Source organism: Erithacus rubecula (genome assembly GCF_903797595.1).
Source record: "Erithacus rubecula genome assembly, chromosome: 3".
NCBI classification, from domain to species: domain Eukaryota; kingdom Metazoa; phylum Chordata; class Aves; order Passeriformes; family Muscicapidae; genus Erithacus; species Erithacus rubecula.
In genome coordinates this window covers 52,556,188-52,571,921 of record NC_136689.1, presented here as the reverse complement: position 1 = coordinate 52,571,921, position 15,734 = coordinate 52,556,188, and the positions used below count along the sequence as shown (strand labels likewise).

Genomic DNA, 15,734 nt, shown 5'->3' with positions numbered 1-15,734 from the left:
GAAAGGAGTGTTGATCCTGCATTTTAAGAAGCAAAACTACACTTGTAAGTTATGTAAGAAAACAAGGTGTAAAACTTTTTTTTATATTTCATTTTTTGCCTTTTGGAGGTTTTTCCTTATATTGTGCTGTAATGGTTTTTGATGAATTTGCTGAGTGTATAGTTTAAATTTAGATGTTTTCATTTAATGATGCCTGCTAGATTTACTAATTGAAGAAAAATATATTTAGTTGGATTTCTTCCTATTGCAATTAGTTCAGCTTATGCCACACTTTCTTTTCTTAAGATATTTTAAAGCATGAAGTGTATTTGATGTTAAGTGTTCCAGAATTTGATGCCTCATTTCAATACTGCAACTTCAGTATCTTCGTGAGTGCTGTGTAATTCAGCGCAGAGAAGGCTTAGAATATGGCTTAAAATGCAAATAAGGCATCAAGGAGACTTTGACTTCTTCAGGGAGTAAGCCTCAGTTCAGGCTTTGCAATAAATGTCCTAGCAATGGGTTTATTCTTCACTGGAGTACAAATCCTTCCTTTCTCAGAGGTGCTTTTAGAAAGAGCCTGAATTTGAGTTTCATACCACAAAGTAGTACAGTAAAAAGCAAGTCCTTTTGAACTCTTTAAATACTGATACTAATTGCAGAAAGCTAAGTTGCAGGTTTAAAACATTTCTACAGATTAACCACAAGTAATTTAGAGGGCATTTAAGTGATTATATACATACATATATGTGTAGATATCTATATATATCTATATATATATATATGTAGCAGATGGAACATTTTGCAGGAAGAGGGACTCCTCTGAAAATATATGAAGCTACAGTGTGAGCAGTGTTGAGCTCTCCTGCAGTCACTGGGTATCTCTGAGGTAAAAATCCTCTTGCAAATGTCATGTTTCAGAGTTCAGTTGCTCTACAGTCTTGGATCCTTTTTTTTCCTACTAGCTCAGATTTGGAAGATGGACCATTGTTTTGCCTTGTGTGCATTTCCATCACAGTGATTTTATTTATGTATTTGTATACATAGAGTCAATAATTTCTTTTTCTTAACTGAAAAATATATAAAGTAGAATATTTATTAAGAATAATGGAAAAGCATAGAAACACATTTTTAAATGTGTTAAGAGAAAAAGGATTGGCTAGACCCTCTAAATTCCTGCTGACAGAGCTTTCGTTTTCAGGAGAGAATGTTAGTCTTCTACTTCTTGGAAGTAGACCTCCTTTGCTGAGGGTCTTCTCTTGTCATTTTGGAGTGCTGAGCATGTTGTTAGTGGCCGAACATCAGTTCTTCACTTTAAGTAAAGGTTATGGTATTTATTTGTGCAAGTATTATCACAAATTGTGATAATTATAATTGAAATCACAATTTTATTGGGGGACTAATGCATACACATAAGTTTGTACAGTTGACATCAGAGATAAAAATTAACATTTTTTATCCACGCCTTATCTTTTATCAGATTTTGAAAGTGTTTCTCCCTTAATGATGTACAGCAGATGTTTCAATATATAAAACATAGTTGAATGAGCAAAATAGTTCCATGCTGTTGCTCTCAAAATCTGAATACTAGACCTTTACTGGCAGTGGTGATGTTCTGTTTTGGTTTTAAACAGTTTGCTTAAAAATATGCTCTCAACAGCCTCTCTTTAACACAAATAAAGGAAGTTGTTCTACATCAGAGTTAGAGTTTCAATTTCAAGAGGAAATACTGTGTGTGTCCCTTGAGGATCATAGACAATCTCTTGTTTTATACAAAATTCTGGGGGTTTTTTTCCCTGTTACGTAGGAAGCAAAAACCTAAGCACAATGTAAAATTGTAGAAATTCATCTAGAATCACAGAAATTTTGCTTAAGATATACATAGGTTCTGCAACGTACGTATACGACTCCACTATGTATTGACTCACTCACAATGGCATAACTGAGGAGGAATATGTCCTGAAAATTATTCAGATTTACCACAACATGAGGAAGTAGCCTACTGGTTATGCAGATGTAGATTATAGACACTCCCATTGGAAAGAATTCATTTTCAAACTATCCTTTAAATGCAAAAGTTTAGGTTTTTTAAACTCAGGAAGAGATTTAGAAACTCTTATAAAGAAGTGCAGGAGCATAACATAGCAGGACTTATTCATACTAACAGATAATTGAGTAATTGAGAATTACATTAATTTCCTAGTGATGGTCTTCAGCACCATGAAGTTGAATTCGAGAGTCCTCTTGCAGATGTCCTGTCTTGTTAGAAATGAGAAGTAGAATCTGAAGTGTCAAAAAGTCATAGCTGAAACTTGCCATTTATAACAAGGGTTTTAATGGGCCATGAAATATGAAGCATCTATGTTGGTAGCAGGGAACAGCATAATTTTATATGGAGAGCACCTGTAACTGAAGTGAAACAGATTTTCATGTGAGTCTTTTTTACATTGTGCAGTAATTTGAGCCCCAAACCTTAATAATAGAAGGCTACGTATAACAAGAATGGACAGATTATCAGAATTGTTGTTGAATGGAGAATACTGAAGGGAAATTCAAATTGTGTTTTAGACTAAAATCATGGTTACTTAATAGCTGCAAACTCTGAGGAAGGAAGTTTATCTGCCTCTCTATAATTAATTTTTCCCCAGTTTCCTGCAATGTACCTGGTTGTTGGTATGGCTGCAACAAAGTACTAAGTTGGACGGACCATGGATGGGTCCAACAGCAGCACTCTCTTTATGGCTGACTACATCTTTACCATGAAATCACTTTAATATTCAATAAAGTACATTAGATATAATTAGACTGTACAATATTCTTATATCTGTTTTATTTAGAAGCTATCTGCATTATGCTTCCTTTATTCATGAGTCATGCTTCATTTTGCACATTTAAAACCTTTTATTTTGATTTTTTCTTTTTTATTTCCTTCTGTTTTTTCTAGAATTGTTATTTGACTTCAGGAATAAAGCTTCTAGCTCTGAGAAAGGTCCATCCATATTTTGTGCTAGAAATAAAGTGAATGTTACTGCATTGTTCCAAATTACTTAAGGAACAGCAAACTGGTAGCTATAGAATACCAGTAATTGAATGTCCCTTTTAAAGGTTTCTATGAATTTCATTTCCATCAGGTCTTTAAATCACATCTAATTGTTTTTTGGTGTTAGGTATATCATGGAGTCAATCTTTGATTTCTAATAAGCTGGTAGACCTCTGTGGTATTTATCTTCCTGAAATTTAAAATACTGTCTCCTACTAAGTTCACCTTTGATTCGGGATTCCAGATGATTGCAGAAAATACCATCTTTCAGTGGCTAGCATTGTTTCAATGGTGTGTTTTCTTCATGTATGCAACTTTACTAGGCAGACGAGGAAAGAAAATACATCTAGCAAAACAGAGGAAATAGAGTGGTGTTACTAGTTATGAAACTGAATACTTAGAAAGAAATAAAGTGACCTTTTTGCATGTGGTACAAAGATCTGGAGCAATGTGTTCACCAGCATACAGGCACCATGTATATATGCTGAACTGGGTGTCCTTAGGATAGGTTGTACAACCCAACAAGAAATAAATATGTGATCAATCTTCTTACCTGACCTAAAAATGTGGTTTTTAATCATGATGTATATTTTTGATGGTGCTTTACATCAGCTTTTAATGAGCAGTATTGTATGGTACTTGCACTATATCTTTTTGTTGTTAAATATGTACATAATGGATGACAAATGTGAAGCACATTAGTGTAGTTGAGCAAGGGAGGAAACCCATTGATCCTTATTTGAAACTGATGATAAATGCATCATTCTTGCATTGCTTTAGATGATCAGATAGAAACAGAAGTTAGTTCAGAGATGTTCTTTCCCCTCTGTCTTTGGGTTTTGCATTTCTGAAGAACATAGGTAGTACATATTTGTAATTTTATTCACTACCTGGGAAGAAATCAGTGGAGAGGAGTATGGAAGCAGAGAGAGGAAGGAGAGGAAGGAGATATGCTATACATTCCTTAGAATCTGAAAGTAGAGTGTTGAAACCACATTCATTCTTATTTGCTCTTAGGTTTTCAGAAAAAGCGACGATGGAGTGGTTGCAGCTCTTTGAAGGGAGTGGGGTTCCATACGGCCCAATCAACAACATGCAGCAAGTGTTCTCAGATCCTCAGGTTTGTCTTGTCTCTTCTGTACATTATTACATGTGTTTTATGGATGCTGAGTAGTGGTCACTCCTCCTGCCACTCAGACCTGATTTTGGCTACTTTATAATGGGATTTGAGAGGCTTATGATGGATTGAGTTTCAGCCAATAGTATGTCATATTAAGAAATTAATACAGAACTTTAAATAAATTATATGCTTGGTAACTCAGATTTTGTCACATCAAATTAAACCGTAAGTATTCGATGTCTCTCGTGGAGAGTCGATACTTCAAAATTGGCTGGTAAAACAGAGAAAGAAATGATAGTATAGTACATAATTGCATTTTATTGCATAAGTATGCAGAAAAGCACTTTTTTGGGGTCCCAAAAGAACTAGTTTTCTGCATGGAGTGTGGATAACCAAAGTCAATTCTGTCTGAAAAATGTGGGCAATGTTTCAACTGGAAAAAGAAAAACAAAGCACGAAATCCATATAAAGAAAGAATCTCAACCTTTTCTTGGCCTGGTAGTTTGAGTTCATCTGTATATCTATTTTAAATGCTAAATATTACACTGGATTACACCTATGCTTAAAACAATATTTTTGTATTTTAGTGTCTGTAGAGTTATATTATCTTCACATTCCTGGATGCCTCCCCTGTTTTTTTACTCTCTGGCTTAGGATGGGTTAAAGGGCCCAAGATAACTGGATTATACTATCTTGAGTACTGTAACCAAGTGTTTTATGACTGTTCTAGAGTGTGATGAATCTTTTCTAAGTTAATTTTTGCTAAAGAGAATCACAAGAAAAAATGATTGATCATTGACTGTTTTGGGTTTTTTTTTTTCCAATTTTGTACATATCTATGTTTGCTGTCAGAAGTGTTTGTAGCGACTGTGATTGTAGCACTGGGAAAATAAGAGCAAAGCAATCCCTGTCATAAAAGAATATGTTCATAATAAATATGTTCGTTATAAATATTATTATATTTTAGAGACATAAAATAATATTTGTTAGGTGACTGCAGGGAAAGAATCTTTTTCTATTAAATAAATACTCTCTTTCTCCTAAAAATGATGTAGTATCATGCCGTAAAGTATGCATGGGCCAAATTTTTCACTTCATAACTTTCACAGGGATTAAGGTTGGGCTTTGAAGAACATACAACAAGAGTATTTTACTCAGACTTGGCTCTACTTGGGGCAACATTGGAAAAATATTCTGTGCTTTTTTTGATGCTGTCAATTTTAAGAAGCTGAGTCTACACTGAAAGAGACTGTTTTTAAAACATATGTCATGAGCTATTACCTCCCAAATTGCAAAGAGGTTATCTTGGCTACCTTGCTCTTGTTAGAATTCACCTAAATGTTTTCACATATATATTATTATAATTATATATATATCTGTTATTTATATATGTATGTGTGTGTGTGTGTCAAATTATTACTTGACATAGTTAGCCCATGTGTAAAAAATATTACAGTGCTTTGCAGTTAGATATGCCATGTTTTTTGAAATATTTTCCTGTAAAGGGGGCATGCTGATCTCTTCCTCAGGAAACTGCTTTAAAGCCTTATTTTCTACACCCTTCTCTGAAATACATGGCACCTGCATATTCCTATTGGACATTTAATGCCAATATTTGTGCATAGCTACATGTTATATCCTGATTTAATCTCTGAAAGAGGCGTTTTCTCACCGTTTATTTCAGTTCAAAGGAAGCAGGGATAAATAGACTGAAACTGTTTGACTGGGGAATAAGTTTATCACCTGAGAGACTGCAATCTAGGTATCCTCTGCATCACAGACAGGTAGAGAAGTTATAAAAGAAAGGCCCCATAAAATCAGGCCTTGCAAGGGGTTTGCAAGTTTCCATGTGAAAACAATCTTGAGAATGAGAGTTTGTTAACACAACAAACTATTCCTGGGTAAAAAACAAGTTCACTTGTAACAACAAGGGGTCTGTCTCATGAGTGTCAGTGAAGAAAATATGTAAACAATTCAAGAATAAAGAGATTTGATGGACAAGTAACTAACCAATAGAGTAATTTGCAAAAAAGCTATTAACAAAATAAAGTTGCACATGAAGTCTACAAAAGTGGTATAAAATGAGTTCTGTGAATAAAGAATTGACTTTTCCTGCATGAAGAAAATGGAGTCTCAGCAGATTTATTACAACACTCTGCCACTTTCACTTTCATAGTTGAAATCCCAGGTATAATAGGAAAAAGCCAGCATCCACCAAAAAGAACATACTCTAATCACAGCAAGATTTTTCATATAATCTTAAAATCTTTTGAGCTGGAAAGGACCTTTGAGGTCATCTACTCCAACAGCAGAGGTATCTTCAACAAGATTAGTTGCTCAGAGGTCCTATCCAGCCTGATCTTGAGTATTTTCAGATTTCATTATTAGGGCAACCTGTTCCAGTGTTTTCTGACCATCGTTGTAAAAAACTTAAATATAGCTAATCTAAATTGACCTTTTTTCAGTTTAAAATCATTAACCCTTGTCCTACCACAACAGGTCCCACTAAGAATTCTTATAGTCCCCTTTTAAGTACTGAAAAGCCACAACAGGGAATCCCCAGATCCTCCTCTTTTCCAGGATGAACGTTCCTAGTTCTCTCAACTCTTCTGCATTGCAGAGGTGCTCCATCCAGCTCTCTGATTATCTTCACTGCAGTCCTCTGGACTCCTCCAACTTGCTTCTTCCTATACTGTGGACCCCAGAGCTGGACACAATAATCCTGGTGGGATCTTAGCAGAGCAGAAGAGGAGGATCTCCTTCTTGATGGGCTGGTCACACTTCCTTTGATGCAGCCTGGGACACATTTTATTTTTTGGAATGCAAGCAAACATTTCTGGCTCATGTCCAGCCTCTCAACCACCAACTCCCTGTATTTGTTCTCAGCAAGGCTGCTTTCAATCTTCTCATGTCCTAGCCCATATTGATCCTGAGGATTGCCTTGACTCAGGTGTAGAACTCTGGACTAGGCTTTGTTGAACCTTGGGATGTTCCCATGGGCCCACTTCTCAAGCACATGTGAGTCTCTCTGGATGGCATCCTGTCCTTCAGATGTGTCAGCTGCAAACTTGATGAGGGTGCACTTGATCCCTTTGTCTATCATTGATGAAGACATTAAAGAGCACTGGTCCCACTAAGCGCCCTTGAGGGACACTTGTCACCACTATCATGTATCACTGAGACATTGACTCATGGATGGTCATGGCTGTGACTATCCAACCCATTTCTTTATCCTCTATTCAATCCATCTATTCATCAATCTACCCATTTTCTTATGTGTAAAACTGAACCTAGATTTTCATCAAGTATGAAAACTTTGTAAATTCTTCCCAGTGCTCGCATTATAATGTGGTTTTCTCAGGCATAGTTTAGATCAGAAAATACAGTTCTAAGAAAGATGTCACTCAATTTGCATATGGCAACCAAGGATACTGATACTGTATGACATGTTAAACTCTTTAAATTTACATAACACTATTTGATCGTAGCACAGTTATCTGCTTCTCATTGCCATTTCCTTTCAACCATTGCAAAGAGTCCAGAAAGAATTCAAAGCCAGTGATAGCTCAATTTAGACCAACTCTAATTCTAATGGATAATACACAGGCTTTGCTAGCATCTTCAATTTTGTAATGTGCTGCCATCAAGATTGGACTTAAACATTTTATTTACTTCATTTATTGTCATTATCTTCCTCTTTGATTCTTTGGATTTTTATATCCATAATGCAAACGTCTTTCATTGCAAGTGTAGTCTTGCACTGTTAGCGACTGAAATGCACTGCATGGGTGTCAGCTCAGCTGCCAGTAATGCTATAAAGGGTGCCCTAGGCTGGTACCAGATGAAGACAGAAATCCCAGGGGGGGGATGGAATAATGCAAAGGATGGCTAGAAGCATGTGTGAGGAAGTAGGGGGAAAGCCTACTTTCATATCCTACAGGAGATGATTAAAATACTCTAATGGAACTCAACTGGCTACAGACAGGTTGTGTTTTAAAATTTTATTTTAACTAAAAGGGCCACAGAGCTCTGAAGGCTGTGAGTGGCTTATATAACTCCTTCTATAAACTGAGATAAAACAACATATTTTTTGATCCCAGGACACTTTGCTAATATTATTAACAGCTTCAGTCGTACTCTAAGTGAGCTGCCAAAACCCAGGAAATTTCTTACTAAGTTGGAGTGCCAGGTGATACTGTTTTTCCATGAATGGAGTGAAATGTCCACTTTTCCCACTGATTATAATCTTTTATTCATTTGTGAAGTTAAAATGAATACCACAGGCATTTGTACTGGTAAGTCAATCAGTCTGTGGAGAGACATATGTGTGTACTTGTTCATATATGGGTAAAACGGCTGAGAGAAAAAGGAGGTTGACTAATTAAGGGAACACATTTCTTAAAAATGTGAGGGAGAAAGGAATGTTTGTGAAAGTTCTTACAAATGCTTAATAGAACAGTATAGACTATTTTAATGAAAATTTATACAGTGAAACTTTTAAAAACTATTTTTAAAAAATGTGCTCTTTTAACCAGGCCAAAATAGTATAAATATTAAAAGAATTCTTAAAACATTTAAAAATCTTATGAGTGACCTCAGTATGGTCCCGTTTTGCATACCCTGGGGAATATGTGTATGAAATACAATGTGGCTTGAAGCTTTCCAAACAAAACAAACTTAAAAGAGAATGCCATTTTTAATAGAAACTATTCAAATTCTCCCAAAAGATAAAACAAAATAAAAACAGGTACGCACTGTACTGCAGCTAAGTATGCAAGAACAAAGATCTTTGCTGGCTAAGTGAGGCAACAGAAGGTATTTTTTTTCCTTTAGAACATTGCCCTCCCCTTTTTTGTGCTGTAATTTCTTTCAAAATTCTTTAATACAGTGCTCTTACTTTAATGAAATAGCTGGTATATACAAGAAGCAACAAAACAACGCAGAAAAAATTGTAATATTTATTAATATTAATAAACATTTAATAACAGTTTAATAAATTGGTGTTTTACTATATTAAATCTATTAATGTTGATGAGTTTTAATTTATGAATGTTGCCAGCTGAAAATAAAATGAAAACCATGCAGTGGCACTTCCCCCATGCCCCCCCAACAGTTACAGTCATACCACACAAGTTGAGTACATCAGGTGTAAGACATCATCCTGATGCATCACTTCTGAGAAATATGGGGAGGGAAATATCGGAGCTGAAATATCACAGCTGGCCCTGATTTCAGCTCCTGCCAAACACCTGCAGACTCTAAAAGGATACCATAACAAAACTCCACCCTGTGGCAAGAGGCCATCCCTTAACAACCCTTCCCTGACTTTGCATCACTATAAAAATTAATTTAACATTTTTTACTGAAACCTTAGTCTTCCTGTCCCAGAAGACCATTACAGTTCCTTTAGCCATTTCTCTGAATATGCCTCAGAAAAAAAAGTCACAGTAAACTGAGTATTGAAATATCTGACAGCTGGCAATTATTTGATGTTTTGAGTTTATTATTTGTGGAAACTTATGAAGGTGGTAGTCCTTTTTATTTTTTTTTTCATTAACCTTCAGATTGCCTCTTATTTTGGAAGCAATTTCGTACGCATCCTGGCAAAAATTTCCTAGCATCTGGTAAAAGCTTCTACATTCAGGATTGTGAACATATAAAACAGCAGAAGTTATAAAATGTGTAGGGTGTTTTTGTTTTGGTGGTGTGGATTTGTTTTTTTTTTTTTTAGTATAGTGGGGTTTTTTTAATTGTGTGGGTTTTGGTTGGAGGTTATTTTGTTTGCTTGTTTGTTTGTTTTTAATATGACAATATTTTAACTGTTATTCTTTGTTGAAATACACTGTTGTGGCATATTGAGGGCTGTCCCAAGATGAATTATATTATATTAATAATACTATAGGGTGGTTTTTACATGTAGAGGTTTCTGCAACTGAAAAGCAGCTGATTGAAGGTCTGAGGTAATACAATATTTCTGGAAGTAGTTCTTAAACAGACAAGAGTTAAATTTTGCATGTGTCTCTTTAATAAGTACTAAAACTGATTGGAAATCTTACAATGTAATGTTTTAACATTTAAAAATGCCAGTTCATTGAAAGTAAAAAAAGTGGATGAGCACATCTAAACTTAAACTGTACTTTGAATCAGAAATTCAGCTGTCTTCATGCCTCTCTTGCTAAGGTGAAAGCATGCACTCCCCTCCCTGGCTTTTGTGTTTCAAGACCAACTTTTATGTCAATTTTTAAATTCTGTGCAATGAAAAAGCACCACACCACCAACCATACCCAAGCCTTTAATTTTGTCGAAAGTAGCTCTCTTATACTAAATTGCAAATGTTTTCAAGCTTTTGGCCTGTGGGAATTTTATAAAAGCAGATTCTCTTCTAAAGGGGAATGGATTAAGAATTGGAATGTATTTCGAAGAAGTAAAATGGAAAATCCAATTCCAGTACTGTTTGTAGTATGTGATTTTCACATATACACAATTATGCAGTATATATTTAGTATGAGAGAGTTCTATCTCCAGATGTTATAGGAAACTCTCAAAATGAAGCAGCACTTATATTTTGGTAAAAGGAACATTGTAATAGGAAGGGTTTTAAATTTTGGCTGTAGGGAAATCTGGTACATGACTGTGCCATGTTTGTGCATGGCCTCCCTCTGTTACAAGGACTCATGAAGAGCTTATAGGGGAGAAGTCTTGAATAAAACCTGCATGTTTATGTTAATGACAGGATTTTGTCTGTACATACATTTAATATACTGCTGCTGTCTAGATAAGAAAAATAATAGTAAAGGAGTAGCTCAACAATTTGTATTATGAGGTTTTGTTTTTGCTTGCCTTTAGCTTTACAGCATTTCCAGTATTGATTGTCTGCTTAAATCTCAAGTACATTGGAAACATTTCTCATAAAATTACCTACTTGTGGGGGATATAAATTTTCCAGAAATAAGGGTTTTTTTAACGAGACCAACATATTCTGACAACTAGGTTTTGCCTGGGAGCTCGTCTGCTCCATTTTAGGGAATTTGTTCTTTCTCCAGGAGACTTGAGTAGGAAGTTGATGGCTGTGTCATAGATATGTTCTTTTCCATTCTATATATTTAAGGCTAGTGGAAAGAAGCTGGCTGTCAGTAAAGAGGTCTGGAGCCCCACACAGCACATGGTTTCACTTGTTGCTACATGTTCCCCAAGTCCTTTAAGAATTTTATGAGCCCAAAGGTGCCTGTTTGGCTTGAGACCTAGACAAGAAATTGTCTAATTACACTAGATCAAATGTTTAGGGTTTTTCCATGCTTGAATTTTGATTTTGAGAAATGCTAAAACAAGTAAGAACACCACCAGCATGATTACTGGCCATCAACTTTACTGTACAACCTCTAATTCATATACATTGTGATATTTTTAAAACAGGTAATGTCTTTCTGCTGTACCATCTCAGTGAAGCATGCAGGATAGACTTGACTGATCATTAGGAGGGCATTTAGTCTGCCTTCTGAACCAAGTTGTTGTCTGTCAAATTCTTAATTCATTTGATTCAGAGTATAAAAAGTGAAATAGGTAAGAAGTTGTAGAAATACAACTATTTATAGAAGTTGAATGCCAGACAGGAATCTCTTCCTGCATCTGCCACAGTTTCCACATGGTTTTGGATAAGTCGCTTCAATCAAAATATTAAAAGGTCATTTCATGTGTATACACCAAGTTTTTCAGGTATACCTACCTTGTGATGCCACATGCAAAATATGTAGCAGTTCTGAGTCCTCATGAATGTAAATGAAACTGTTTAAAATATTATTGGAGCACCTGAAAAATGTGATGTTGTTAAATAGCTGAAAAAAATAACATAGTGGGTTTATCCTTAATTTTCTCTATTTTGGCTTTTTAGCCATGAGTTTGGAACTCTGAGAAGCAGTGTTGTAAAGATGCAGTAATTATGCTTCTGTAAAGTATAACTTCTCGTGTGAGAGCATCAGAGAAGTTGGGAAGTTAAAATTTTTATCATGTGATTTAACTGATGTATATTAAAATAAGGCCCTATGAGAAATAATGCCACTTTTGAACATCTTTACTGAATGATGGAGGAGCTTGACAGGAAATAAGTTGAGCATGAACTTAGATTGGACTGCATTTGCAAGCAAGTGATGCTTAGGAGCAACAATTTTTCAGTGCCTTGTTCAGTTTCAGTGTGTGTATATATATATATATATATATATGAATGGTATGTCTTTAGCTAATACTATTTTCACCGAGAAAAGTGTGATCTAAGTATTTGTGGGTTATGAAGAACATTAAGTTCTCAAGAAACAGATCCATTCTCTTAAAATACTCAGTTGTGTTTAAAAATTACATTGCAGTCATGGCCATTCAAGGACATGAAGGGTCACCTAGCCTTTTCTGGGCATTTCCTTCTAGAAGCACACGTCAAAAAGCCATGCTGGGGTATGGAGCAAAGAGCCTGTTTTGAAACCTAAGTCTTTTTTAAGCCTCACTGTTAGGAGTCTATAATACATGTTCCTTGTGCCTCATTTCTGTACTTGCAGGAGTTACACATTGGTTCCCTAATCTTGCAGCTCATCAAAGTGGCATCAGCTGGTTTCAAAGAATTTGTATTTTGCATCTCACACCACCAGAGTATGCTCAGGAAAAGGCCATCAAACTTTGATCTGCTGAGCTAGATGATGTGTAAATTCTGAGAAGCTCCCTACAGAGTGTGAGCCCAGCCCGCACTTCTGTTTGTATAAACTGTGTAACTGTGGGCTCAAATGAGAGTTTTTAATTAACCCAGTTGTTACATTTATGCAAAGTTTGATGAGTGTTAAGACTCTGACATGTATGGGAAAGAAAGGAATACAAGTATATATCTATCTCATCAAGTCTTTCAGCCTGAAGTGAGTTTATATGCTGAAGTAATTGATTCTTTAGGAGTTGGTAAATTTTTTTTAAAATCTGAGTGCTCACTGAATCATTGTCAGAAAGTAATAGTGAGTTTAAAGAGGCGTTCTTTGCTTTCCCCACACTATGGAAATTATGAGACTGTCTATGACTATTGGTTGCCTGATTCAAATCAAATAAGTACATAAAATCAGTAAAAAACCCCATTGTTTTAAAATATTTTTCTTAAGTTGATGTGACTTCATTTGCTAAGCAAATTTTAAGTAGAATCAGTAATAAGCACTGTGATTTTAAATTAAATTTTAGACATGCTTCAGTGTAACTTCTTTGAACAAAGAGTTGCTTTTAATGTTTCTTATTATTTTAATTTTTTTTTTTTTTCAAAATAAATTCCACCAAGGTCTCTTGGAGCTCATTTGAACATAGCCTGGAGATTTTTTTTTTGTCTCTCAGAGACCATAAGGGCTAGATTTTATCCTTGGTCTTTAATACTTAATGACAAATGAATCTATTTATAAGTAATGTGGTGAAGCTTTGTTGCATGAGTTAAGTTTTGTAGGCACGAAAATCATAAAGATATTCTGGAGGATACGTATTTCAGAATCTCTCAAATGATTGTAGCTACAGATGATACATGTATTCCAGCAAAGAAGACAATAAAAAGGAAAATCCAATGACAACAGAAACTGTACTGAAATGCAGAAACTGTGCAAATCAGGCTTTACTTATAATTTCATCTTCAGGTGCTTTACCTGAGTGCTCAACTTGATATAAAAATCTTAGCTCAAGCCATGACCTTCCTGACATCCTGAAATTACAAGATTCCCTGCATTCATTAGCCTAGGTTAGTCTAAGACCCACTCAGTGCTAAAAAAGAGTGATGTTTTCAGATGAGATGCTGACATGTTTATTTTACACTGTAGTTATTGCGATAGCATTTAAAGAAAATGTACTGTTTTAGCTTTATGCCTCTTACTAACAAGGAGAACTATCTGAGCCATGAGAAGACAAGTGTGTAGGCTGAGTAGGAGCGAGTATTTGGTTTCCAACCACCACAAAAAGGCATTAATTAGTAAGGTAAGCTTTCTCTGTCATTGCCATTTTCTCTCTCATCTCTGAGTGGTTTCTTGTATTATGATTATGATTCAAGTAGACAGTTTATGAGGAAGCAGGAAATGCTTCCTCACTGGCCATGCACAGTGAGGTCAGAAACATAACCATTGTTTTAAGGAACTCATTCTAAGTTTAAAACTGCCTATAGCATTCAGATGTCAACACTCAGAGCAGCCAGGCACATGCTGATATTTTCTTCACACAATTTCAATTGGCTAGTTAGCAGCTGTAGCATTTAATTATAACAATTTAAATAAAAAATTGTGTAACTTTGTAGTATATGTATTAAGCATAAAACTTCTGTTGAATTACATATAATATAATTACATATAATATTGTTGATCTGGGATGTTCTTACAAACTTTTTTAAGTCCTGAGAAACAATCTAGATTTATTGTTAATTGAAAAACTCTAAACAACAGAAAGCCAGTTTTGATGAGATTTACAGACAGAACTTTGGGAGGACCCAGCTGAATTTTAATTGTTTAGGATGACACCTGAAACTCCTCATAGCTTGCAGAATAAGAAAATTGAAGTGAAATTATGTGAAAGGTCACCACAATGTGAAGGTAGTGTAGTAAAGGTGATTGGTGGTAGTATTAAATATGAGATCGTGATTCATGTGTGAGAGAAGAGAGAGAAATCAGGAATTTTAAGCCAATTTTACAAATGGTAAGAGACAAAAGAATAAATTGAGATGCCAAGCAGATGGTATTTACACTATGGATCCCAGTTTAATTTCTAAGAAAAAACCAGTAAGTTAAAAGAATCATCTTTAAAAACAAGCAAACACTGCTAAATTACTCTCTTATGTTTTTCTACCAAGGTTGCAAACATTATATTCTTCTGTAATGAGCTGTATGGATCAGATGGTTTCAAGAGTCAGGCTACAAACCTGCAAGGGCCATTTTGATGGATTGCTTTGTGTTTCCATGAGCTGGGTTTTGGAGAAAAGCTTCTCCTAAATGTAGTCTTAGTCTGATGCTCTCTTGGCATAGAACAGGCAACTGTAATGCATTTTCCTGCAGTCCTCAAGTCTCACCCAAAGCAGACACAAACAGAAACACCGTTTTGTATCTGCGCATCTTGTTCTTCCTGATAGTGTATTTGCACAGGTTCACAAATGAGAAAGAGAAGTTTAGGATTTCTCTATTCCTTCCAGTGATGCTCAAAACACTTGTTTCCTTAAAACAGCTGGTCTCTGTGCCAGTCATCAAGATACAGACTTTGAGTTTGAGAAACTCTTTAAAGGAGTTGTATGGCAACAGATTTTTCCTGATTCCTCTGGAAAACTGTGAAGTGGGAAGAATATATACTGGCAACTTGAGTGTTCAAACACTACCTCCCTCTTTTCCCTTTCAATTCCTGTGTTGTTATGGTGCCTCAGATTTAAAAGACTTAGGAATCCCCCATCTTTCCATGACTTTACTAAACTGGTTTTGGATATGTGATTTCTTTCATGTTGAAAACTGCAGTAGCAAGTTAAACTGCCTATTTTTGATTCTTCTGTATACCCTGATACCAAGACATGTTGACAAAGTACAAATGCTTTCCTACTACTTTCATGGCATTGCTTTTCATCTTTAG

At 35.4% G+C, this 15,734-nt stretch overlaps 1 protein-coding gene across 6 annotated transcripts in view; it reads left to right on the top strand.

Annotated features, from left to right (window-relative positions):
- SUGCT (succinyl-CoA:glutarate-CoA transferase) overlaps positions 1–15,734 on the top strand; it is a 311,627-nt gene that overhangs the window by 127,380 nt on the left and 168,513 nt on the right. For all 6 annotated transcript variants that reach the window (XM_079301962.1, XM_079301965.1, XM_079301960.1 and 3 more), the window contains exon 12: positions 4,037–4,139. In XM_079301962.1, coding sequence (XP_079158088.1) covers positions 4,037–4,139 — 103 coding nt within the window. The remainder of the gene's footprint in view (positions 1–4,036; positions 4,140–15,734) is intronic.